The sequence below is a fragment of the Panthera pardus genome, unplaced genomic scaffold, assembly GCF_024362965.1.
Source record: "Panthera pardus isolate Hobbes unplaced genomic scaffold, ASM2436296v1 HiC_scaffold_16, whole genome shotgun sequence".
NCBI classification, from domain to species: domain Eukaryota; kingdom Metazoa; phylum Chordata; class Mammalia; order Carnivora; family Felidae; genus Panthera; species Panthera pardus.
Window position 1 is genome coordinate 5,624,232 of NW_026526721.1, and position 27,531 is coordinate 5,651,762.

Here is a 27,531-nt window from a genome sequence, read left to right on the forward strand (position 1 = left end):
CCAACGAACAGTCCCTCCTGGACCTGTGCTCCGCCCGTCCTCTTAGTAACTGGGGGGCCCAGGCTCGCAGGCAGTGCCCATCCTCCACGGCTGGCTGTGCCCGGGGGTGAGTGGTCCTCAAGCCTCTCTCTCCTGCATGAGCTGCTCCGTAGGTGGCTCATTTCAGAACCTAGAACACCCGTGGAGGTACTTAACACATCATTGTAAGTTTTCTCAAATTGCCCTGTCTGATACGCCTAAGAAGGGAGAGCAAAACGTTCCCTCTCTGAGTATTATTAGCTGATCCCACTCCAGAAAATGAAGCATTTTTAGCTGACGCCAAGTTTCTGACACATCAGCGTGTCACTTTGGCAAAGAAGCTGGGGGGCTGTGGCGGGGGTTCACTCCAGGGAAGAGGAGCCGTTTCCTGAGCCACCTCATCTCAGCTCAGACACCTGAGAAGTTAGGTACTTAAAAATACATGTACGTTAAAGTACAATTTGTTTGTTTGTTAAACAAAAGACAAAACTCGACTTGCAGAAGTTTTTTTAGTGTATTTTTTAACTTTATTTATTTTTAGAGAGAGAGGAGAGAGAATTCTCAAGCAGGGCCTGCACGGTCAGCACGGAGCCTGATGTGGGGATTCGATCTCAGAAACCGTGAGATCAGGACCTGCACCGAAACCAAGAGTCAGATGCTTTAACAGATTGAGCACCCAGGCGCCCCTGACTTGCAGAAGTTTTTTGATGAGCAGTTAGAAATGCACCTGCAGGGGGCGCCTGGGTGGCTGGGTCCGTTTAGCATCCAACTCTTGGTTTCGGCTCAGGTCATGATCTTGCGGTTTCATGGGGTCGAGACCCACATCAGCCTCTGCGCTGGCAGCACAAAGCCTGCTTGGGAATCTCTCTCTCTGTCCCTCTTTCTCTGCCCCTCCCCAACTCGTGCTGTGTCTGTCTCTCTCAAAATAAGTAAATAAACTTAGCAGAGTGAGCCCTGTACAGCCCCAAGCTCCCCGGGCTGAGTGTGGGGGGCACGCTTGACTGGCTGCTGGCCCCGGCCGTCGGGTTGGGTGGTAACACTTGGAGTGACCTGCTCCGTTTTCCAGACTGATGTTCTGCCGTGTTCCGTGGCAGTTGCACATGAATGAGTGTCGGTGCCGTGTGCAGGCTGTGCACGGTCCCTCTGGGCCATCTCAGGGTGTGGCAGCTAGAGGGCGAGCCCCAGGGCTGGCCAGTGAGCACGGCACGCCCACAGCCAGTCACCGGATCCTGTTCTCTTGTCCTCCAGAGCTGGGCGAGATTAAAAACGTCACCACAACGCAGCCTTCCCTAGAGCTGGACGGGCTGGAGAAATATACCAACTACAGCATCCAGGTGCTGGCCTTCACCCGTGCGGGGGACGGCGTCAGAAGTGAGCAGATCTTCACTCGGACCAAAGAGGATGGTAAGAGACGGGGCAGGTGTGGATGGGACTCCAGGGGACACATAGGGCCCCACAGAGGGACAGCATCCCGGGCAGCAGCCAGTGTTGGGAGGGCTGGGTCCTGGAGACCAGTGTTCCTCTGTCAGCCTGGCCTTGACTTTGCTCTGGACAGACCTTTTGCTGCCCTGCCAGAATATTCCAGCTCAATTCAGACCACTGACTCCCTGTGTCGCCTTTGTTCGTTGTATCCTTTGTTCCTCTCCCCTATAGTTTTTCTTCTTTTTAAAATTTTTTGGCCAAGTATTATTTAAACAAAAATGCCTTTATCCCAGAGCTGTAAAGCAGGTCGTACCTGTTTCGTGTCCCATCAGAATAATTTTAGTGATGCTTCAGCTATGAGGGTAGGCTCTGATTATTTCCGTGCTTCCACTTGAAAATTATGTAATGGCCTAAGTCATATTATTCTGTGCCAGCTTTAGAATCACTTCAGAATAAATCCTTAATTTGAGATCTTCATAGTAATCGTTTTTGACTTCTTAGAAGAACTGATAATGATTTAGTAAAATTTTAAATCATGGCTCACTTCAGTTCAGACCATTAGTTCTTGCTGTTCCACACCATCTGGACTCGGTTCTGTGGCTCTTTCCCCAACCTACCAAAACTCTCTGGCAAGTGGTTTTTTCCTAAGTTTTTTAAAAGTTTATTTATTTATTTTGAGAGAGAGAGAGCGCGTGTGGGAGGGTCAGAGAGAGAGGGAGAGAGAATCCCAAGCGGGGTCCGCACTGCCAGCGTAGAGCCCGATGCAGGGGCTCGAACTTGGCAAACCATGAGATCATGACCTGAGCCAAGATCAAAAAGCCAGAAGCTTAACCGGTTGAGCCACCCAGGCGCCCCTTTGTATTATTTTAAGGGAAACCTGAGGGGCCATATCTGAGCCTCTCTGAAGAACAGCTGAAGTTGTGATAAATGTTACAGCAACAGTGAGAAAAGCAGGCCTCCGCCTGGAGAAAGGAAAGAGCAAAACGGATGTCCAATGATACCCATGTGGGACTCTCCAGATGGGAGTGCAGAATTGTACCAGAGGTAGGGGCAGGATGAGGCACCGGTGCACCTACATTCCGTGCAGGTTTGGGCTCGCCGAACTGTTTTGTCTTCTTGCCAGGACTCTGCTCCCAGGAAGCCGGGCAGGGTGCAGGGGGGAGGTGTTACCCACATAGAACATGCAACATCAAACACACTGTGGTTCCATCCACATCCGTCCTGTGGAAGCCCCAGGCTCAGAGGCCTGGGTGGACTCTTCCTTCAGCCTTTTCTGTCCCCTAACAGAGCTTCTCTGACACCCGCAGCATAGTACCTCTCACCTTACTCTCTGCCCTCCCCTCCGCAAACCCAGCCCTTCTTCCCCCCAACTGGTCCCATCCATCTATGCTCACACCTTATTTTCACTGTCTCTGTCGCCCTTCTTGCTTTATTGGGGGCACACACAAATTCATCCTCATTAGCTGTAGCTTTTCTAGAATACACAGGCAGTTCTTTCCAGGAATGTGCAGGTGTCAGCCAATTCTGCCCAAGGAAATGGATTATTTAGGGCAATCCGAGGTCAGAATGAAATGCCATTAGAAAGTCACACATTAATGGAGAGATCTACAAAACTGTGTCCTAAGTGAAGGGGGTCATAATTTAATTTTTAGAAATGCGGTAGACAAAGAGCTGTGTCTAGAAGCTGGCTGTGTCACTTGCTGCCCAAGGGACTTCGGGCACCTTACCTAACCTTCTCTGAACTGATGTACAAAATTGACATCATAATCAGACTGCACAGAGTTAAGATATAAAAAGTCAAGTGATGTCTGCAAACACCCAGCCTGACACATAGTGGGATGGTTCTGACACTAGATGTTTGATTATTTGATCTTCACTCCTTCGGAGTGGGGGCGGAACACTCTTTTGCCCTGCTAAGCAATAACACAAATGTCACTGGAATTATTATTTAAAGAGCAAATTGATCGGCAACACAAATTTTGACACCTGCATTTTTTAGACGAAGGTACAGAAATCCGTTAAGAAGGGAAGGCTCGCCACGGCTTTTTGACCGGTAATTTGGATCAATTTGTAATTAATTCTCCACTTTTAGAAATCATAGGGTTCTCTCTCAACACTTGACCCCGACACATAAGGTCTAATTTGTCATTCAGCCACTCTGTGCTTTTGTACCCAATGCTGATGGTATATGGAGGTGCCGTTGATTGTAGAGGGCCCTGCCCTCCCGCAGGAAGGAGGTGAAGGACCCACTGGTCCAGGTGTACCTCCAGACAGAGATGCAAGCCCCGAATGTCAGTATTTACTCGGGATGAATCGCCAGCATTTTGAAAACAAAGCCGAGCGGAGATTCGGTAGAAATCGAGAAAAACTGGTATAATAAGCTTATCTCCCGGATTCACATGAAACATTCACTAATTTAAAATGGTGAAGAACTGAGCTAGTCACCATGGTTAACTCAAGACCTAACATAAATAGGCACTCGAGCAATTGATAGAACTGAATGCAAGTTGGTGTCTAATTGAAAGAAACAACAAGGCTAATTACCATAGAAGGAATGCTTAATCAGATTGAGAATACACAACCTGTTTAAACTTGTGCTACAAAATCTTACAGTTTTGAAGTTCGGATTAACCTGCCAGGTTCAATTAAATTATGTAAGATTGTGGATAAGATTCCAGTAAAATAATAATTGCCAACATTCATTAAGTTCTTCCTCAGTAAGGCACTAATCTAGGCACAGAGTAAAGTTTCAGTGTTTGTTGATAGTCTCCCAAGGAAAGAAATATTTATGCATTGAAAGCAAGCATTAAATTTGGCTCTCTCTGCCCAATTTCTTTCTTTTTTTTTTAAGAGCTGTAGTATTTTTTGAGAGAGAGAGAGAGAGTGTGTGTGTGCGCACAAGCAGAGGAGGGACAGAGGAGGAAGGAGAGAGAATCCCAAGCAGATTCCACGCTTAGCACAGAGCCCTACACAGGGCTCAATCCCATGACCACAAGAGCATGACCTGCACCAAAGTCGAGTCAGACACTCAACCAACTGAGCTACCCAGGCACCCTGGCCCAATACATTTCTTTTTTTTCTTTTAGATTTTTTTTATTTATTATTTTTGAGAGAGAGAAAGCACGTGAGCAGGGAAGGGGCGGGGTGGGGGGGGGGGTACAGAGGATCTGAAGTGGGCTCTGTGCTGATAGCAGAGAGCCCGATGCAGGGCTCGAACTCACAAACCGTGAGACCATGACCTGGCCAAAGCCAAACGCTTAACTGACTGAGCCACCCAGGTGCAACCCCCATCCATACATTTCTTAAATGAGGTCCCTAAACCCCCCGTGTCAGGAGGCCTAGAGTTTAAGTTGTGTCATTTGGTCACTGATCATCTTTTTTTTTTTAATGTTTATTTATTTTTGAGAAAGAGAGAGACACTGAGTGTGAACAGGGGAGGGGCAGAGAGAGAGGGAGACACAGAATCTGAAGCAGGCTCCAGGCTCTGAGCTGTCAGCACAGAGCCCGACGTGGGGCTCGAACTCACGAACTGCGAGATCATGACCTGAGCTAAAGTCGGACGCTTAACTGACTAAGCCACCCAGGTGCCCCTGGGTCACCGATCATCTTGAGGAGGAAAAATGTATCACTTGCTAATAAAACATACAAAAATAGGATAAAATAATAACTAAAAATAGATTAAATAAATAAATCGAATCAAAAATTAGAACATTTTTATTTATTTTTTTTAACATTTATTTATTATTGAGAGACAGAGAGAGACAGAGCATGAGCATGATGGGGGGGGCAGGCAGAGAGAGGAGGAGACGCAGAATCTGAAACAGGCTCCGGGCTCTGAGCTGTTAGCACAGAGCCCGACACGGGGCTCGAACCCACAAACCGCGAGATCATGACCTGAGCTGAAGTTGGACGCCTAACCCGCGGAGCCACCCAGGCGCCCCTAAAAAATTAGAACATTTTTTAAAAGTTTACTTCTGCCAGGGATAATTTGCAATTGAAATGTTTGCTCAGAGGACAAGTTTCCAGTTTCTTCAGTAGTTGCTCGGCCCGTGTAAGGACTCTTGGGCCAGTAGACACATTCTTAAATCTGTGGACATATTCTTGGGTCCACAAACATATTCTTGGGCCCACAGACACCACCTCCCGGGGCCCGTGAAAATTGCTCAGGCTTCAGATTCTCTTTCCGGGACTGCTCAATCGATCAGAACTTGGACCTTCGTTATTCCGCAGGAACACAAAAGATGATTTGCTGATCTGGCTTTGTGTTTTTGAACACAGGACAACCAATTCTGAATTCTAAAGGGTTTGTGAAATCCTAATGCCATTTTATTTGCTGAGACTATAATCTGAGCAAAGCCGTGGGGAAAGAGAACACAAACAAAACACAATCTATTAATTTTCCCATTGTTATTTTTATTCTGCAGGCATCAGGTAGTTTCCACCCTGATCCTTTTCTGCAAAAGTAAACACTGTGTGTGTGTGTTTAAGTTCAAATATTTACTGAGTACATTACTAATGCGCATTACTCTGTAAATCATTTTCTATGCGAAGGAGGCCGGCGGGAGGTGCGATATGTGATCTTTGCTCTCCCGCCTCTTGACTAGCAATCTCTTTGAGGGGGGCCATCTGAAAACAGAGCCAAGAGTGAGTGAAGAATAAACAGACATCAGGCTATCTCTGAATCCTCAGGGCCCCCCCATCTTGAGCCCTACGTTCTCTTGGAGGCATAGATCATACATGCTCAGGTGATCATGTGACCACCCCTCAGCTCATCTTAAAAGCGATGGGACTTTGAGGGCGTGTGTCTGGTCTGTTTGCCGATGCACCAGAGGTGCCGCGCCCCAGTAGACAGGTATTGAGCGCACGGCAGTGCTGGGCTCTGTGCAGTAGCAGGGACAGCAACAGCACAACAGGCCAGGGCGTCCCAGAAGGCCTCCCACCGTGAGGATGTCAGAGCTCCCTCCAATGGCGTGGTTCTCATGCAGGTTCCCGTGACCTCCCTGGGCTCCTGGGTGGGCCCGTGAGGTGCCCAGTGGGGGGCTCCACACTGCACGCTCTGCTTCAGGAAGAGCCACTCCTGTGCTGCGTATTGGTTCCCCCACACGACGCCACCGTAGTTAAAAGATTTTGTCTACTTTGAAGAATGTTTAGGAAATATCGCTCTTGTAGGAGCAAAGGCCAGAGATATTGGCGTCTTGTGGAAATGGGAATGGAAGAGTGACGTGTGCCTCACACGCCCGTGATGACAGCCACAGTTGTGGGTGGTTCCATCCAGCACCAGGCCGTCTGCACATGGCTCAGGGGGGCCTCTGTGGGGGGTTGGGCTCAGGTGGGTCTGGCTACCGTGGTGGATCACATACGCAGCAGGCTATCTCACACACACACACACACACACACACACACACACACCTGCCGAAACCTGATCAGCAAAACCAGAGAAGTGATCGTGACGTTAACTGAAGTATCTGTGTGTGTACCTATACTTCAAACCAAGGCAATCATCTTTCAAAGCACTGACTTTGAGGCTTTACATTAAGATACATCATTAAAAGGCCCTAACTGAGTGGATTCATTTTCTGTGGTGTATAATGCATCACCTGAAACCTAGTACTTAAAATGGCACAAATTTGTTGTCTCACCATTTCCTTGGGTTAGGGGTCCAGGTACCGGTCAGCTGGGTCCCTGGCTCAGGGTCTCATAGGCTGAAATCGAGCTGTTGGCTGGGGCTGTGAACTCATCTGAGGTCAGGTCCCCCCTGCCCAAACTCACTGGTTGTTGTCAGCATCTGGTTCCTTGTGGGCGTGGGGCTGGGACCATCTCCGCAGCTCCCGGAGGCCACCTACTGTTCCCTGTCTTATGGCCCCTCCACAGCAAGACAGTTTGCTTCCTCAAGACCAATGAGAGAGCATCTCTACTGCTTTAAATCTCTCTGACTTCTTCCGTCTCTGACATCTAGACCCTCTTGTAAGGGGCTTCTCTGATTAGGTCAGGCCCACCCAGAATGCTCTCCTCTTGGTTAACTTAAAGTCAGCTGGTTAGGACATTAATTATATATGCAAAATCCCTTCACCTTTGTTACGTGACATAACCTGGTCATGGGAGTAATCCAACCATCATAGTGACAGGTACTACCCACACTCAAGGGAAAGAAACTATACAGATATTTATATCAAAGGATAAAAATCTTGGACACCATCTTAGAATTCTTCCTACCACCCAATCGCTAGTGGAATCACTTTTCTATTCACTTAGAATATCTGCATTGAGGATTAGTATGTTCCAGATACTGGCCCAGGCACTAGAGATACAGCAGAGAACAGGGTGGGCGTGGCAGGGCTTGCAGGCTGGTGGAAAAGACTTACGTGGATTCTGACATGTTCCATGAAGGAGAAGGGTCTTAAGAGAAAACATGAGAGCCCTGGCTTTATCTAGGCTAGTGGTCAGAAAAGGTTTTCTCAAGGAAGTAATGTTTAGTAGAACCTGATAGAGGAGTAAGAGTTGCCAAGATAAGAAAAAAAAGAGAGAGTGGGAAAAGATTTCAGACAGAAGGAACCCAAGATCCTAGATCATCATGTGTCAACGTCCTGGGATGGGCTAAGAATGCCACTTCCGGTGTTGCAGAACAACACTAAGCCATAGGGACAGCTCAACTACTGACCACGTCCACGTGGAGGTCTCAGAAGCTCTCCAACCTTACACATCCTCTGGGAGGGATAAGAGAGAATTCTAGGTTCTGGCTTTTGCAACCAAGAAGATAGCTGTGCCATTTCTTGCAATGGGGTACAGGAGGAAGGGAGGTTTGGAAGGGAAGATGGTGATCCTGGTTTGGGACATGGTATATCCAAGATACCTATGAATCAGATTGGAGATGTCAGTGGCAAGTGGGTATGTGAGCTCTAAGAGCTTCCGCGATACAGAAAGGAGGTGTAGGCAGATTGGAAGAATATAGAAGAAACGGTTCTCCGGACCTGTGTTCTTTACTTCAGCCAATTAAATCTGAAGTCAGAAATTCACTCAACAGTGTCTAGGAATTCGTGAAAACTGCCTAAGCTTGCCTGTATTACACACACACACACACACACACACACACACACACACACACAGAAAGCAGATTACCAAAATGTGTTCTGATGACTAAGAATGTTTTAGGAAAATACGTCCCAGACAGACCATCCTACACCATCTCCGTTTTCTGCAACTCTCAACATCTGGTGTTTATAGTTCAACACTGGGTCACAAAGTAAAACCCAGGATCCTTTAGTGATGTACAACGTAAGGAAATGATGATTGCCATTACGAATGATAGCTAGAATTTATTTGGTGCCTGCTGAATGCAAAACTCCATCTGAATTCTTTAGATGAATTATCTTTTGTAATCCTAGCAATAAAACTGTAAATAGGTACAATTATTGGTCTAGCTTCATAGAGGAGGAGACTAAGGCTTGTTGGAGAAGTTAACGAATTTGCCCAGGACGTGGACCTAAGTGCTGGAGCTGAACAAAAGCCCTCGGTGGGGCTACAGGGCTCACACCTTGAACCATCGTGGGATAATCCAAACCAGAACAATTTACATTCTAACTCTTAAGATAGTGGCTCAGCGATGCAGAAAACTTTTCCAGAATGTCTTGTTCCTCAAAGTTTCTATGTAGCTATTCCTCTGTGGTATAAAATTCTAATAACCCTAGAAAAAAAAGATTGCACGAGATAGATCATGCATCAAGTATATGAGGAGTCAGATAGGGATTTACATGGTAAATGCCCTTCGATATAATCAAGACAAGTCAATGGAAATAATCAAATAGAGGAAGGAGTGTAAAGTGGCCAACAGACATACCTTAAACATTCTATTTTAACTCAAATCAGACAATACAGATTGATTCTCTAATCATTCTTTAATTAAATAATATGGTCTAATTTCTATTAAGTTTTGGATGAAGAGATTAGAAGTCTATGTCATTGTTTCCATAAACTGTTTTCATCATTGATCATCTGCCATTTCCAGTTTAAGTTCTCTGAGAGTAGAGTAAGGCATGATGCCATTTGCCAACAACTTATGCTTGATTTTTTTTTAATCTGTTTGTCTTGATATTTGCTACGTGTGTCATCTTTCTCAAGGGTCTTGGCCCAAACCTAGCCGAACCTTCTTTTTTTAACTTACCTTTAAGAAAGCTTTTCCAAAGAAGTCCCATTAATTGTCATGGAAACAGCTTTATTTGGCACTCCTATTTCATTGGTTTGGATAATGAATTAAATCACATTACCACGACAGGTGTAATTGTCACAAACAAGGTAGAAACAAATACGACTGACTTCTGTCGAGCAGCCACTCAAGTGGTTGTTGCCCAAGCCCTTGGGCTTCTAGAAAGAAGCTGGCCAGAGGGAATGTTGCGTATGGTAAATGCCAGCCAGGTGGTTGCTTTAGAAAAGGAATGGAGTGTGTTGGAGAATCTGGGGCATCCGTCAGGATGAAAATGTCAAACAAATGTCCACTCTACACTTGGTGTTCAGGAGGAGCCCTTGTGGGTCTCAACCAGCTTGTGGATTTGGGGGTGTCTTGGCTGTTCCCCTCACCAATAGGAAACCTAAGCACAAGTGCCCTCCATACTCAGCACAACAGTGCCTTGTTCCCAAAGACTTAGTAACCCAGGTGTCATCACTTACTTGTGTCCTCTTTTCTAGACCCTCTGCCACCAACAGGACTTGTCAAAAACTGATCCCAAGATTTTATATTTTCAAGTGGTGGTGATGTCACACCCACATTAGCTCTCATGGTGATTGCTGGTTTTGTTCTTTTGACCTTGAAGAGTCAAGATGACAATCATGAGACACATAGTCAACTCCACAAATATTTAGTGAGCAGTTATGTTGTTACCGGAGCAGGAAGAGACTCAAAGATTCCTCCAGGGGCTCACAAGGGATGTATATCGGTTAGAATTTCAAGACCTCCATCAAGGTGGGAACCACCCTCCAGGTGGACAGTTAGACCAACGAGGAACAAAGCAAGATCCTTAAGGCTTATCCCATAGCAATTTTAATGCTCTTTTCTCTTCTCCCCATGTCTTGTCCACCTCACTCCATCCTCCCTCTTCTACCTGGAAAACAGAAAGATGGGGGGAAGGAATACGTGCATTTGATCTCATTGACAAATTATGCTTAATATTGTTAGCACCATTTCCTTCTTTCTTAGATGGCTTACAGAGGGGTATTTCTTGTCTATACAAGTGTGAATCTTTGACACAAAAATCCATCCTCGTAAAAAAGTGTTTCTGTACCTCCCCTGAGCCAAAAGAGATGTCATTACAAAGTGTTTTGGGCAAGGAAGAGTGGTCCCTAAAGACCAAGATACTTTGCCCTCATTCGTCTCTAACTCAGGAGGCAAGATGTACATCCCCAGCCTGTTCAAAGCCAAACACTGTAGCAGCACAAGAAACTAAATTCTCCAGCTGTTCAGAGGCAGGAACTCACAAGGGACTGAAATGGGTAAAGAAGGCTCCCAGGAAGTCAGGGACTTGAACTGAACGTATTAGTTCTGTTGAAGCAACAGTTATTCATGGCACTTGTTAAAGAGCAGCAGCAGGCACACTTCTCAGGGGGACTGCTGTGACGTGAATATGTGGGGTCAACCTCAGTGGGAGTTTGTGGCAGGGGAGAGAGGCCAGGCTCGACTTCACGTACAACAAGTGGGAATTTACAGCCAAGGAGTGGAGGGGAAGGATGGGGCTGTGGGTGGAGAATTAGTGATAGGAGACCTTGGGGGTAAGGGTATTCTGACTAGAGTGATCAAACAGGACTCTGGTTGAAGGCACACAAGGATGATCGGATAGTACCTGGGTGTGGAAGAGAATGAAGTCTTTGATCATGTATCAAGTGATCCGATATTGAGGAGATTCTGGCTGAACTGACCGAGCAGCGTTCTTGCTAAAATTAGGCCGTTAGAGGACATGCCCTTGGACAGGGTTCGTGTGGAGCACAGGTCACTCGTCAAAGAGAGGCTCTGTCAGCTCCTAGGGCTGCTGGCATAGGGCCCCGCAGAGGGAGGCCTTCAACAACAGAAATGGGTTGTCCCATGGTTTTTGGAGGCCAAGAAATCCAAAATCAAGGTGTGGGCCAGGTGGGCTCCCTCTGAGGGCTATGAGGGAGAGTCTGTTCCAGGCTTCTGCCCTTGGCTTTTAGGGGGCCATTCGCCCCTTGTGTCCTCACATGGTCTTCTCTCTGTATATGTCTTTGTGCCCACATTTCCCTTTTTTCATAAGGACACCAGTCACATGAGATTAGCACCACCCTAGTGACCACAGTTTCACTTGGTCATCTCTGTGGAGACCCCTTCTCCAAGTCAGGTCACATTCTGAGCTTCTGGGGGCTGGGCCTTCACCACGTGGATTCCGAGGGGACGCGGTTGAGCCCACAGCACTGACCCCTGAGGAGCTGGCCAGAGAGAGGGGCCAGGCCTAGCCGGAGCGGGGGTTGTGTTGGGCAGCGTGGGCCAGAGCGCCTGGTCGGAAGCCCCATCGCTGTGACTAAATGCCCGGCTCTTCCAGTTCCAGGTCCTCCTGCGGGAGTGAAGGCAGCGGCGGCCTCAGCCTCCATGGTCTTTGTGTCCTGGCTTCCCCCTCTCAAGCTGAACGGCATCATCCGAAAGTACACTGTATTCTGCTCCCACCCCTATCCCACAGTAAGTTGGTAAATAACCAAGTGCCTTTCAAGCACCTTCCAGAAAACGAGCTGCGAGTGCTCCTTTGGGACACCTTCATTCCTTTGTTTCCCACCTACTTGGGTCTTTCCAGTGGTTTTATTCCCCGCCCCCCCCACCTCCCGCCGTTGTCTCTACCACAAAGCAACATCCTCATTTACACCTCACTTGAAAATACACATCTGAATCATTATAAGGGACACAGTCGTCTAGAAGTATTGTTCAGTTGGTGACTTCCCACAACACCGCCAGCCGGCTTCTCAAAATCAAAACCCAGAGGTCTGAATTGTGCCTTAATTGGTAGTCAGTGGACAACGCTTATTGATTTTGCTCTTGGACGCATCATTCCGTGCCCACCAGGCCCTCCCTGCCTCCCCCCCTTCCCTCTGACCTCCCTCCTATGCCTCCACCTCCCGCCCCATCTTCCTGCCAGGTCCCGTCCCCCACTAAGAGAAGCAGGCAAGCCGCTGTCGGGCCAGAAATGGGGGCCTGTGCTGAGGATCTGTGACCCCGACGATCGCATAGCCCACCTCATTCACTGAGACAGAGTTAAAAGAGTTCGTGTAATTAATACTTCAACGTGCTATATTTATTATCATTAATATTATTACTACCGGGTCATAATTATAGAGCTAAACTGTTTCTTAGACCAGCTACAAAAGCATGTCGAAAAGGGAAATTTTAGAGGAAAGAAAGCCAGAGTAGGACCACAAAATTCATGCTATCTTCACAGGAATATTTACGGCATTTTCTGGGGTTGGCACCACGTGACCTGTCTTTCTGTCCTCCTGCTGGGGTATAGAAGGAGACCTGTATGGTCAGTCAGTGTTTGTGGAGTGAATACACAGATTAATTTTGGTTTTTATTGTGATAAAATACCGTAACGCAGAATTTGCCATCCGAATCACTCCTAAGTGTCCAGGTCAGTGGCATTAGGTATATTCACATGGTTGTGAACCATGATCCGCCTCTAGAACGTCTCTGTCTCCCCAAACTGAATCTCTGTCCCCGTGAAACACTGACTCCCCGTTCCCAACTCCTTCCAGCCCTGTCACCTCCTTCATCTGTTTGCTGTAGGACTCACATTTGCTGTTCGGATTCCACCAAGCTAGGAAAAAAGAGTTCAGGGTACCCAGAACACCCTCAATCTGCTCTTTATCTCTAAACTAAAACCCCAGCCTGGCTTACTTGAAATTAGTCCTGATGGACCGATGCTTGGGTGAGATAGCCCCACAGGTGGCCGCTTTGGGCCATGTTAGTCTTTGTCCCCCCAGCCTGTGGATTTCACACAATAAAATAGGAAGAGTTACAAATCCTAAAAACATGAGACAACTGTCTATAAGAAAGAGTAGAAAAGATTTGCCCAAGGATTCCCACCATCTCTCCACGCACGCCACAATAGGTTTCAACCACCCAGTACCTTCCCAACAAGACCCTTCCAAAAACAACAATCGTAAGATCGAACTAACCAGAAAAGACAGGAATTAACAGCCAAATTTCTCACCTACTTCATGTCTGACTGCCACTCACCGGGTGTCTCTGTGCTGCCTTTGACTCTATTATAAAGCACTGTAGATCTGGAAATATGATCGTTACAAAGCACTGTGGTCTTCTGGGTAGTGTCATGTAAGTTTTGCAAAGAGGGTCCAGAATCCCAAGCTGTGTGCAGTAAAGTGGAGGGAACCAGAATCAGGCTGAGTCCATCTCTGGAGCCACATGGCTGCTTATCCACGTCAAACATCATCTAAGACCCCAGCGCCTAGTTTTTTCTTTAATAGACTTTATTTTTAAAGCAATTTTAGGGTGACAGAAAAACCAAGTGGGAGGTACAGACATTTTCCCCTAGGAGACCTATTTTTAAAATAAAATAATACCATTATAAGTGAAGACCAGAGAGAACTAATACATTTCTCTTAGGAAGGAAACATTTGAAAATCTCACCCATTGCTTTGTGGGGCTTTCTTTCACATGGAATTAGTAAGAGTGTACAAATTGCTGGAAAGAAGGGTTTTTGTTCCATCTTGGGTTTCTGGAATTTGACTCTAAGTTAGAAGAAGGGATGGGATGACGTTTTGTGAGGCTTTCACATTTCCGCCCATGTGTCAGAATGAACACCAGAGGGCAGTGCTAGCTGCGTATGATATTGTTGCTCGGCTGAGTATTTCTTTTCTTTGAAATGATTTCACAGTGGAATGTAGAACATGGCAGGATAAATGAGGACACAGCACAGCCTGTAATTTAATCTTCTTTAGAGGAGTCCCTCGGCTGACTTGCTCGCTGATGTAAATTTCCTCTTAAGACCCCCCAGTGAATGGACCTTGTTACAAGACCCACGCTCTTCTCTCTAATGGGTAAAGCCCATTGTCTAAGAATAGACGCTGGTTTCACTGCGTTCTCTTGGGTTAGCCTAGTAAAAAGTGTTGGGATTTGAAACTTTGTGTGGCCAGATAAGAAAGTGTAAATGCATCTAAAGTCTGGTGGCTCTAGGTAAACACAGAGTCTCCCCGTGCCGGACCAGCAGATGCACGGAGACATTAACCGCCCCAGGCAGAGATTCGAGCAGCAAAATCTCAAAGTTCATTTGCTTCAAGGAACTCAGGCATATAATTTGGGGGGGCGTGACTCTGAATTTTCATAGATGACAGTTTGAAGGATCAATTCACACACTACCTTGTAAGGTCCCAGGGAGAGAGTCGCGAGGCTGGATCTCCCCTCTAGCCCTCCTCCCCTCATGAAAGCAGCCTGTGGGGAGTGCCCTAGATTAACCAAGGACAAGGATAGAGAAAGTGTCTCTTCTATAGCACTAAGCCGATTGAGATGGGACTTAGAAACGTGAAATCAGACAGCATGAACTTCTCAGCAATGAAGAACAAAATCAGAAGGCTTGAAACGATCATATCAGTGAGCTGTGACTCACCTCAATTATTCCAGTTTCAAACGATAAGGTGATCCAGCCCCTGCACAGGATAGGTGTTCCGTCGACGTTGCCGAATGAGCAACTGAGAATGTTCCAGTACCCTTCTTCTCCAGAAGACAGCTTTCAGCAACAAAACTCCCCACAGTGTAGCCCACGACTTAGAAGTAAGCAAGTCTTCAGAGACACCAGGGAAGTAACCTTCGCCAGGTCTGGGCAGCTTCCAAACCAAAACAGCAGGTGTGGGTTTTCCTTGGACCCGCCCCCCAGGACTGCATTTAATAAATCATGGGGCTGAGGACAAGAGAGAGTGGCTTTAGGAAGCCAGAATTGTTGAGGAATCTCAGGTCAAACCACGGTGCCGTGATGGAATTGTCAAGCGGGGTCAACTTGACCATCTGTATTATAATGCTGTCCATCTCACTGGCCACTGCTCCTGTCTCAGAAGTCACCGTGCACCCCCTGGGTGTACAAGGCTATTCCCTTTTGGGGAGGTGGCACTCTTCCCGTTTCAGGCTGCCACATAGCATGCCATTATTATACAGCGATCTGTGTTTAAATTCTGACTTAACTTCCCTTCTATTTTTAGACTTTCTCTTCTCTTAGGCTCCCTCTCCCTTGACAGCCACCCTTCAATGTAGGCATTTCTCAATACTCTTCCTTTATCCTCTTTTCCTATTCTTTATTGTCCCCATGAATCACTGAATCTTATATACTTTTTAAAGTATATTTATTTATTTTGAGAAAGAGAGAGAGCACAGGGAAGGGGCAGAGAGAGAGGGAGAGAGAGAATCCCAAGCAGGCTCTGGGTTGTCAGTGCAGAGCACAATGTGGGGCTCAAACCTATGAACTGTGAGATCATGACCTGAGCCAAAATCAAGAGTTGGATGCTTAACCGACTGATCCACCCAGGTGCCTTTGAATCTGTTTTTATAATTTAACTATCATCTGAAGTTACAGAGATCAAAAATGTTTCTCTCCAACCCCGACTGACCAGCTTAGAGGACCAGGCAACCCCATATGTCCAAATTCCTTCCATCCGTGTCTTCACGGAGACCCCACCGCATCCAACATATTCTGAATCAAATTCATTCTTGTCCCCCTTCTCTTCCTGTTTCCCAGCTAAGCCACTGATCTAACAGTACCCTTTGTCCTCTGACCAGAGGCCTAAAACCTCAGGGATTTACACCAACAGTTTTATCTTTCTTCCACATTCACGTCTGTTCTGAGTTGTAGTAGCTCTGGTCCATATTATCCGTACTCTGGGAAGCACCCATGCAGGTTTTATGGCAGAGGGAATACATCTCTGGAAGGTCTGACATAGGCATAACGTGGCCTCCCCCAACCACAAGGGGGCCAGGAAGCACAATCCTCACAAGTACCCAGAAGACAGGAAAACCAGGGCAGCTGGGAGAACAGCTCCAATGGCGACCGTGGGACCGCGGTGATAAAGGATAGTGTCTGCCTTTCTTTGAGGAGTTCCTGGTTCTAGGGAAGTCAGAAAATGCCAGGGATTGTCACTGTCCTTGTGACGTGGCAAAGGACACGACTGTGACCTGCAGAGCACAGGACACTGTGGCCGAAGCCACAGGCAAGGGGGTGTTTCTCAAACAGTGGGGTCAGAGACAGCTTCTTGGGATGCACCTGTAGCCCTGGCTTATAGGCAGGGAAGAGCTCTACCTTATGAAAAGGTATTATGACCAAAGGAAATAGCATCTGCGAGGTGACATTGTGTCATGAGAAGTCTCTCCCTGCAGTATCTTTTAATCTCCCTTCTTTTCATGCCCACTTGGGGAAACAAACCAGGTCAGAAGTCCTTCCACTGCCAGGCTCAAGGGCCTATCCATTGGCCACATTGCTGCCATAATCATTCTTTCCCATTCTGTATCTGACCATGTCACTCCCTTGGGCAAATTCTTGGATGACTTCTCCCTTTTTACCTAAAACAAAACTCAAAATCCTCAAGATGACCTGAACAGATTTCCATAATCCAGCTCTAACTCCTGTCCAGTGTCCTATCTCCTATTCCATTAACCTATCCATCTATTCCTAAGCCGTTCCATCGTGTGTGTGTGTGTGTGTGTGTGTGTGTGTGTGTCCTCCTCCCATTTAAAGTCTTTATTCTTAAGGCTCAACTTAAATGCTTTATTATTTATTCCACCATTTTTGAGCATTTTCTGTATTCTAGCCACTGTCTGCTAAACACGTTATGCCTATGGTTTCCAAGCACGTTCTTTCATGACTCACAATAGGAAATGCATCTTATAATCACAAGCCAGTACCCACACAGCAAAAGCTTCATAAACAAAACTTACACTTGCCACACAGGATGCGCTATGATATTTTCCAAACCGTTGGATTTTTTTTCTCTTCTGTTTTGCTCTGTAAATGATTGTCATAACTCACAAAATTGCTTCTATGACTCACATCTTAAAAAATCCTGGTTTTCATCAGTTAATTCCAATGGTTATCATATGCAGGTGGGGTTATGATTGCCTCGTTGTAATGGTACTGAAATGGAGAATGTACTGTCTGCCAGGACCATGCGGCTAGCAAGGTAAAGACAGGGTCTGCAACCCACAGGTGTCTGAGCTTAGAGTCCAGGCCCTTCACGGTGACAGCCTACGGCCTTCCCTGGGAAGCGGGCTCCGTCTCGCCTCGGAGGTCCCCAGCATTGATTTCCAACCTCACTTTGGTGTAACCACCACAATCCCTTGTGTTATCGTTAGGTGGGGACATCACTGGGCCCCAGTTCAAGTGCACACCCCACCGTTAGTCACTCTTATTCCTTTAGAAAGCCTGGTATTATGCTGAAATAGCGGATGTTCATAAAATGTTGTGTTGAATTAAATTGTATGGATTACGGCAGTAAGTCATGCAATAGAAGTTAAACTGTATAATGAAGTTTCTGGTTCATGACGCAGGAAAGCATATCCTCTGCTTGGGGAGGCTTTTCAGTCTCAGCAGGAGTTATATACAGTGCCCATGCTTTTAACTCACTGACATGGAGATCATCCTTCCATAGTTCTGTCTAAAAGACCTTATGGTGGATCTCTTTTCTGTGATGGCAAAGCCAGAAATTTTGGAGCAGCCAAAAGTTGACTAAGAGTGCATGGGTTTCTTCCATTTACACATGTGCGATGAATTACTTGTTCATTACCGAATAAGTGATAGTGATCAAGTCAGCTTAAGAAAGCACTTTTGCAGATAGATCATTGGTACAGCAGATGGGGTGACAGCAGAGAAGAGACGAGGCAAAATTGTAGTGAGTGGAGGTGACTTTGTTCAAAAGAGCCTGGGAACTATAAGGACACTGTAATGCCAGTTTGGCTAACCGGACGAAGCCCCGATTCTACACAGGAACATGGAGACACCAGCTCCTTATAAGCATTTTCTGGGTGTCAACTTTAATGCACTTGCAAAATAATGATTTTTATATTTGAAAGGCCCAAAAGTAAAATATCTTCTGTTTGGAAGACTTTTTTTAAAAGTAGCCAACAGTGGAAGATATAATGGCGGTTACAGGCATCTCAGTCAAGTGCAGAGGAAACCACCAGAACTGACTTGCATAAAGCAAGTAGCATTAATATGCTGTTCCTACCATGTAGGCTCCCCACCCCGGTCTGTCCCTTTAGGATGGTCTTCATTGATCCATTATCTTCTGTTAGAGGTGAAAATACTGAAATAAAATGAAAATCAGGGCAAAATGTCTTATACATAAGAACAAAGACAAACCTGAAGTCGAACCAGCCAACTACTGATTCTGAACATAATCCAGATCGTTTTCTCTGCCCCTAAACAGAAAGATTTGATATGGCCTCGGAGTGTCCAATAATGCAAAGAGCTGCCTATTTTGTTTATCTTGCTTTGGGAGAGGTTTCTTTAAATCACTGCTGTGAACATACTATCTACAAAATCAGAACATTCGAGTCTTTTTTTTTTAATAGATATTAGGGCTTTTTAAAGCACCATACTTCTTTGATAGAATTAGTTTTTCATTAAAAAGTTAATTGAAATTTTTTAAGTGGAATTCTTTTTATATCCGTGAGATACGCTGAATAATTTGATCTGAGTGGCCTGTGAATCCATAGTCATTCTCTACACAGTTTTTCTTGATTGCATTCAAATCATTTCTAGGTCATTAGTCAACTTAATGCAACAGGCATTTCCTCAGCCCATTCCACTTTGTGGTCTGTGAGCCCTAATTTTGCAACACTGGGATCTAGGGTGTCCGGGGCATCCATAAAGGGAGGGCCACTGCAAGGCCACCCTCAAAGAACCTGAACTCCATCCAAGACCACAAGGTTGCACCAAGACTGTGCAAGACCACAATCCAAAGTGGGATGAAGATAAGGACCATGCATGACCTATAAACAAAGGGCAGATGTGCCTTGTTGAGGGGATGTGAGAAGGCTCACAAGACTTTGCAAGCCACCCATCGAGCTAAATAGTGTGAGGGATTTGGAAATGAATCTAGCAATTATTGGTTAAGCATCCAGTTTGATAGAATTTGCTAAAGAGCGTTTGAAGTAATTCATTGTGGCTAATTTTATCTTATTTACTGGTTAAAAAGTGTCTTAAATATGAGGGAAATTATTGCACCAAAACCACAAGGCAAAAAGAATTCTGTAGTGAAAGTAGCAGGCTCTTCACGGGTGACACTGGAGCACAGGGAGAAAACCGAGCTTCCAGCAACCTCTACGTTCTTTGGAGGAGTATACTATTGGGTCCCTCAGAAATCTACGACTCCCTCCACCAGACCCGAAGCAATAATAAGAAAGGAATAACACATGAACATGAGCTGCCTGGCTTGAGGATTGCAACGTTTATATCATGAGCTATGTTTTCCACTCTTGGTACAATTTTAGAGAAGCCAGCATGTCTGAGGCTTTATAAAAACAAACAAAGAAACAAAAAAACTGCCATGAATATTTTTTTAAATCAAACACATGCAGTTTTTTATTTATTTTCCTGGGTATTTTGCAAATATGAATCATGTCCTCCGCTACAACTGGAGTAGTTTTGGCAAGGGAATTCAAATGATTTTTATTTCTAGATTTTAGCAAGAACTTACCAGAATTTTACTATGCCTCATGTAATTAATCCTCCGTTTGCCAAGCCATGATCATCTCTTGTTCCCTTGGGGCAGGAACTTACCTCACAGTCTACACACTAGACTTGAACTCAGTAAACACCTGTGAATTCAAGCACAGCAACTATTTATGAGGTTTCCCCATTACAGGTATGGGGCTAAGAGCTCTTACATACCTTTTCTTTGCAAGACCCAGAGGAGAGATCTGTAGTCCAGTGAGTTTACATGGCTGTCCCCAGGTGTCCTATTCCTCTGGCCATCCCTTATCAGCCCAGTTATAGTGATCCATTCAAGATTAATTTGCATCATAGGCATAATCAAATCTTCTAGAGTGGCTAATATCTCTGTCTTAACTTTGAAGATGAGACGACAGAGTTATAGATCTGCCAGCAGGAAATTAAATATTTAGAGATTTAAATATTTAAATACTGAGAAGAGTGTCTCTCTTCCTCCTCCCCACCAGTTTCTCCTTCTGCCACTTTTGATTCATTAATCCTAAGAACCTACATTTGGGAGGTGCTTTTCCTTGACTACAATTTTTCTGTCTCGCTGCCCTTCAGAGAGAAGCCTTTCTATTCCCTCCACACTCTCAATGCTTCAAAGTCTCTGATGCATCATTGCAGCTGGAGTGTTAGGAGAAATCTGGAAAGAAAACGGAACCCTTCTCACTGACCATTCCCAGAGCGTGGGAGGGAATGATACATGATGGAATGCACATGGAAATTAGCAAGTCAGCTCAAACGTGGTTAGATCATTGTGTTGAGAAATCTAGTGTCCAATAAAAAGACAGTTGATGGAAGGTAAATATAATCAGTTACTTTATCTCATATAGAATATTGAGGAAAATGTTTCATAAGGAAGCAATATTCATCCCCCCTCTTTCTCAGAACCTGTATTTTTAACTGAGCATCAAAGGGAAGGATTTGAACAAACAGATTTGCTTCACTACCCTGAGTGAACGTCTGATTATCTTTTTTCCCATTTGGCTCTTTTTCTCTTACCTGTTGCCACCTCTTGGACTTGTTAACGTTGGTTGAATTACGCACCATCTGCGGATAAACGATTATGGAATTTGCAGTACACCCCTCTGTAGAAGGCATCTTACACTCCTGGAGGCAGCCAGTCTTGCTGTCTCCTTGCAGGGCCTACATGGAAGCATCCCTAACCCACCATGATGGAAGTGACAGCCAGCCCCAGGAACCTGCTCTCCTGCTGGGAGCAGGACTAGCCTTTGCCACCCTACATAGCCTTTGGCCTGATTGGTGATTCACCTATCTCTGTGTTCTTCCAAACTCCAAGCTCTCTGAGTGGTTTGCTTGGAGCTCCTAACCTCCTGGCACCGCTAGGTGGGCATGGACACGGACTTCTGTCAATGAGAAGCGCACCTGTTGGGATGAGCACCGGGTGTTGAATGGAAACCAATTTGGCAATAAATTTCATATTTAAAAAAAAGAATATCCTATTCTTGGCTTAGCCTCTCCTGGGGCCCAGAGAAGGATGATGGACAGGTCATCAGAATCAGAAAGCCCTGCCTGATTGATCTCACGTCTCTTGTTAGGAAGGAAGGTACCAGCATCTTTGGGACGATTCTCACTTGTGAAGCTCATTGCTAAAACTTTAAGACAAAAGGAAAAGTCGCATTTAATATCCAGTTACACATATTATGAAGAAAACAAATCAACTCTTCTATTGTTTAAATTGCTCATTTGGCAACCTTCTGTTTTGAGAGACAAAAAAATTGTGCCTAATTATGGCAGCCATAGGGAAATAGGCTGGTATCAGAGGGAGATCACACCAGTGCAACTAAATTTCCCGAATAACCAATAGGAACCCCTGAACAGCCCGACTCTTATTTCTCACCCTCATCTATAGAGAAATTTCATTCCAGCGGGAAGAATTTTCTATAAACAAACCTTTTTACTTTGGCTTTGGATGATCTATCATATAAATAGTGAAACAAATATTATTGCATAAGAAATTGTATTTTTATCATTGATTTTATCCATGCCTTGTGTTGCAGATAAAAATTCACTAAAATGCCTAGTTTGGAGGTAGTCAAGAGCAAATTGTACCTTCTAGACAGGATGCTTATTGAGTTTTAACTAAAAGCTATGCGCCCTTCACAGAAAACCCTTATTTTGTAAATATATTTTAATGCTCTGTTGATGCTTAATGTTCAGTAGGAGCGATTGTTATAATTTGCACATCATTAAGCTTTGTAAAATTAATTTGGCAACAACATAGCCTTGGAACATTACAGAATACAAATACACACAGTCTTGGGATTGTCTCGTCGAATTGCTAGGAAACAAGCCAAATTCCCCCTGAAATTCTAGAAGGATTTTATTTCCCCGTGATCTTCTGAACACAAGACAGGACTGGTGTGTGTGAGAGGGGTGGGGTGGCAACGGGGGCAGGTAGGGTAACGATAGTGCATGCACATGAACGTATGGGCACACCTGAAGAACTTCTCCAAGAGCCCTATCGTCTCCCTTTAATCATCTGACAGTGTGTATATACAGAAGTCAAATACTGGACAATGGGAAATTCTCTGACTTTGTTTCTTATTGAGTGAGCATGAGATCTCTGACAATGAACAGGTATAGTTAACATTTGCGCCCCTTGGTTAATTATAGAGCTGGGATTGCAGTTCGCACAGCCTGATGACCTACAGCTTACGGGGATAAAAGTAAACCCTTCCCGTGTCTGGCTGCTTGTAAATGGCAGTACTGGACTTGGGTCAGAGGCACTGAGCTTGAACCTCTGCCCACCATTTCTGCCACTCTGACCTTAGTGAGGCACTTACTTTGTCTGTACCTTAGTTTTCTTGCCTAGGTCTCACTTTTATATCAAAATACCACACTGGGTGGCTTCAATAATAGATCTTTATTTCTCATAGTTCAGGAGGCTGGGAAGTCCCAAGATCGAGGCACCCTCAGATTCAGTGTCTGGTGCAGGACTTTTTCCTGAGTTTTCATTGTATTCTCACATGGCACACACACACACACACACACACACACACACACACACACACACACACACACACGGAAGAGAGAGATAGAGAAAGAGATCTCTTGTTTCTTCATCCCCTTATAAGAGCACAAATCCCGCCCATGAGGGTTCCACTCTCATGACCTAATTACCTACCAATGGCCCCACCTCCTAATATCACATTGGGGTGTTAGGATTTCAACATATGCATTGGAGGGGGCACAAACATTCAGTCAATTCTGCCCCTGGCCCCAAAAAGCCCGTGTCCATGTCAAGTGCAAAATACATTCGTTCCATCCCAGTAGCTCCCCAAGTCTTAACTCACTGCAACATCTACTCTAAAGTCCAAAGTCTCATCTTCATACTGGCTGAATCAGGTATGAGTAAGACTCCAGGTACATTCATCTGGAGACAAAATCCACTCCAGCTATGAACCTGTGAGACCAGGCAAGTTACGTGCTTCTAAAATACAATGGGACATGCATTGGGTAGACATTCCCGTTTCAAAAGAAAGAAATAGGAAAGAAGGAAGGACTGATGGCTCCCAAGTAAGTCTAAAACTTAGCAGATCCCGCTGGATCTTCAGAAACAAGAATAATCCTCTTTGGTTCAATGCTCTACCAGTGACACCTCTGGGATTGCAGTCTCTCCCCGACTTCTCAGGAGGGTTCTGCCCATGCTGTGGCTCTATGCAGAGGCTCTGTCCATGTTGCAGTTCTGCAAGGCTCTGCCAGGCAAGGCTCTCCCCCACTCAGCTCTGGGAGGTCCAGTCCTCTGGCCTGTTGAAACCAAGGCCGTGACCCTGATGATCTTTGAATATCCTTCAGAGCTATTCTTCCCTCTTCTTGAAGAACAGCATGAGTTGAGGGCCACGTAGCTCTATCATCCTGTCCTGTAGAATCTAGAACTCGGCTCTTTTTACTTCTATCCCGTCTCAGTCTCCTTAGGTTCAACTGGCAGCGTTCCTGCTGGTGTGGCTGTTTTCAGTCCGTAGTTCTCACCCACACCAATCTCCTCACCACAGGGCTGCTAGGCCACACCCTTACTGTTCTCATCCAAACACACTTTCTCCTGTTTTTGCCATACGGATAGGCTGAGAATTTCCCAAATCTTTAAGTTCTGGTTCTTCTTGGCTTAACAATTCCTTCTTCAATTCATTTCTTTCTTTTTGCATTTTTCCATAAGCGGTCAGGAGGAGCCACACTTACAACAGCTAAGTGTCCAAGTTCCTGTTGCGCGTCCCCGCGCGAGCACCCAAAACACTAGAACCTGAACGTAACTCAGGCAAACTTTTGTCGCTGTATCAGCACAGACCATCTTTTCCCATTATCCAATAACACTTTCCCACTTCCATCTGAGGCTTCACTAAAATGGCTTTTACCACCCCACATTTCTACCCACACCCTGTGTGTCTCATTGAATCATTTCTGTGTATGAGAGGCAGACTCTGTCTCCAGTTCTCCCCTTCTTTGTGAGCTCTCACCGGTATCATCATTAACAGTCCCTTCACAGGATCTTAGCTTTTTCTAGCATCAGCCTCAAGACTTTTCCCACCTCTGCCCAGTTCAAAGCCACGTCCATGTGTTTCTGTGCTTGCTACAGCAACACCCTACCTCTCAGTACTAATTTTTGTATTTGGCTGCTTGGGCTGCTGCAGCAAAATACCACGCTGGCTGGTTTAAACAACAGACACTTATTTCTAAGAGTTCTGGAGACCAGCCTCCACATCCAAGATCCGAGATCGAGGTCCAGTAGATACAGCGTCTGTTGTCTTCCTGGTTTCAAGATGGCTACCTTCTTGCTGTGTCCTCACATGGTAGAGAGAGAAAGCTCTTGGGTCTCTTCCTTTTTTATATAAGAAAGGGCATTAATTATATAATGAGAGCCCCACCCTCATGACCTAATCTGAAGCCGATTAGCCCCAAAGGCCCCACTTCCAAATCCCATTATTTTAGGGATTAGGATGTCGACATATGAATTGTAAGGGAACACACACATTCAGTCCACAGCATTCCTCATCTGTAAAATGGATCTGATATCAGTCTACCTGTCTTATATGGATTCTTTAAGGAAGAGGTGTGACCTGTCTGAGCCTATGCCTCCTTGACATTCCCTGGTTCTTGCTTCATGTATTTTGAAGCTTTGTCATTAAGCTCATAAATGTTTAGGATTGTTATGTCCTCTTGATGAATTGATCCCTTTATTATTATGAAATTACCTTCTTTATCACTGGTAAGATTCTTTACTCATAAATCTATTTTGTCTGATATGAATATAGCCACTCCAGCTTCCTTTTGATTAGTATTAGCACAGTATCGTTTTTCTGTCCTTTTATTTCTAACATACTTGTGTTTTTATATTTGAAAAAGATTTATTGTAGGCAGCATATAGTTGTGTATTGCTTCTATATCCATTCTTACAATCTCTGCATTAATTAGGATTTTAGATCATTTATACTTAATAGATTTTTGATCTATTGATATAGATTTAAATCTATAATCTTACTACTTGGGTTTTTTATTCTCATATTTGTTCTTTTCTGCTTTTTTGCTTTTTTTTTAATTAACTGAGTATTTTCTATCACTTCACTTTATTTATTTGGTTGGCTCATTAGCATTATTTTACTATTTATTTTGTAATTTCAGTCATTTTTTAGGATTAAAAGCATATATATTTAACTTATCACTTTATACTTTCAACTGATGTTATACACTGCACATAGAGTATAAGGACCTTATAATAGTATGCCTCCACTTTTTCCTACTTAATATTTGTGCAACTGTTGTCATACATTTTACTTTTACGTGTGTTATAAACCCCACACTGTGTCATTATTACCTTTTGATTATCAATTATTTTTAGTGAGATTTAAAGAACAAGAAAAAATCATATATTTACCTTTGTAGTTACTGTTTCTGGTACTTTACATCCCTTTGTGTACATTTAATTTCTATCTGGTATCGTTTTCCTTCCGACTGAAAGACTTTCTTTAACATTTCTTGTAGTGTGAATCTGCCGATGGTTAATTCTTTCAGCTTTTTACATTTTGAAAAGTCTTTATTTCTTTTTAGTTTTGAAATGTACGTTTTTTTGAGTATAGAGTTCTAGGCTGACTTTTTTTCTTTTAGTACTTTAAAAATGTTGTTCCACTGTCTTCTTACTTCATGTCTTAATCAGCTCAGGCTACTGTAACAAAAATACCATAGATCAGGTGGCTCATAAATAACAGAAATTTATTTCTCACAGTTCTGGAGGCTGAATATCTAAGATCATGGTGCCATCAGAGTGGGGTTATGGTGAGGGACCTCTAGTGGATTGCAGATTTGTCATTGTGTCCCCACATGGTGGAAGAGGGCAAGGGAGCTCTCTGGGGTCTCTTTTATAAGGGCACTCACTAATCCCATGATCTAATCACCTCCCAAAGGCCCCCGCCTCCTACTGTCATCACCTTGGGGGATTAGGTTTCAAAGTACAAATTTTGGGAAGACATTCAAAAGCACTTGGATTATTTTTGACAAGAAGTCTTCTGACATCATTGTTTTTGTTCCTTCACACATAACGTGACCCTTCTCTGACTACTTTTAAGATCTCCTATCACTGGTTTTGAGCAGTTTGGTTATGATATGCCTTGATGTGGTTTCCTTCATATTTCTGTGGCTGAGGTTCATTGAGATTCTTGGCTGTCTGTGTTTATGGTTTTCACCAGATTTGGAAAAATTCCATGAAACATTTTTCTGTCATGCCTCCCTTTCCTCCTTTAGTGATTCCAGCTACATGTATGTTAGGCTGCTTGATGCTGTTCCATAGCCCACTAAAGCTTTGTTAAGTTTTGTACTCTGTTTTCTCTCCGTGTTTCATATATTAATATGTCTTCATGTTCATTGACCTTTTGTTTTCTCTGCAAATCTAATCTGCTATTAATCTAATCCAGTGTATTTTTCATTTCACATATTGTAATTGCATCTCAAGCTTTGACTTGGGTCTTTTTATATCATTCATGAATCTGTTTAAATTCTTGAATATCTATGGTCATAACACAACTATAACTGTTATAATGCCCGTTTCTGCTAAATTTAATATCTAGGTCAATTATGGGTCAATTAGGATTGATTGAATTACATTTTCTTTATGAAAGAAATGTTTCTCTGGTTTTTTCCATTCCTGAATTTTTTTTTTCTAACAGCTTTTTTGAGATATAAGTTACATATAAAAAAATTCATGCTTTTAAAGTGTTCAAATCAGTGGCTCTTTGCATATTCACAGAGTTACACAACCCCGACTATTATCTAATGTTAGAACATTTATCATCATCCCAGAAAGGAACCCTATATCCTACAGCAGTCATTCCCCATTCTGTCCCAACTCTACTCTGCCCCTGACAGCTGCTAGTGTACTTTCTGTCTC

General features: G+C 44.5%; 1 protein-coding gene across 1 annotated transcript in view; it reads left to right on the top strand.

Annotated features, from left to right (window-relative positions):
• DSCAM (DS cell adhesion molecule) overlaps positions 1-27,531 on the top strand; it is a 699,778-nt gene that overhangs the window by 664,785 nt on the left and 7,462 nt on the right. The window contains exons 19-20 of the mRNA XM_053903059.1: positions 1,267-1,422; positions 11,979-12,112. Coding sequence (XP_053759034.1) covers positions 1,267-1,422; positions 11,979-12,112 — 290 coding nt within the window. The remainder of the gene's footprint in view (positions 1-1,266; positions 1,423-11,978; positions 12,113-27,531) is intronic.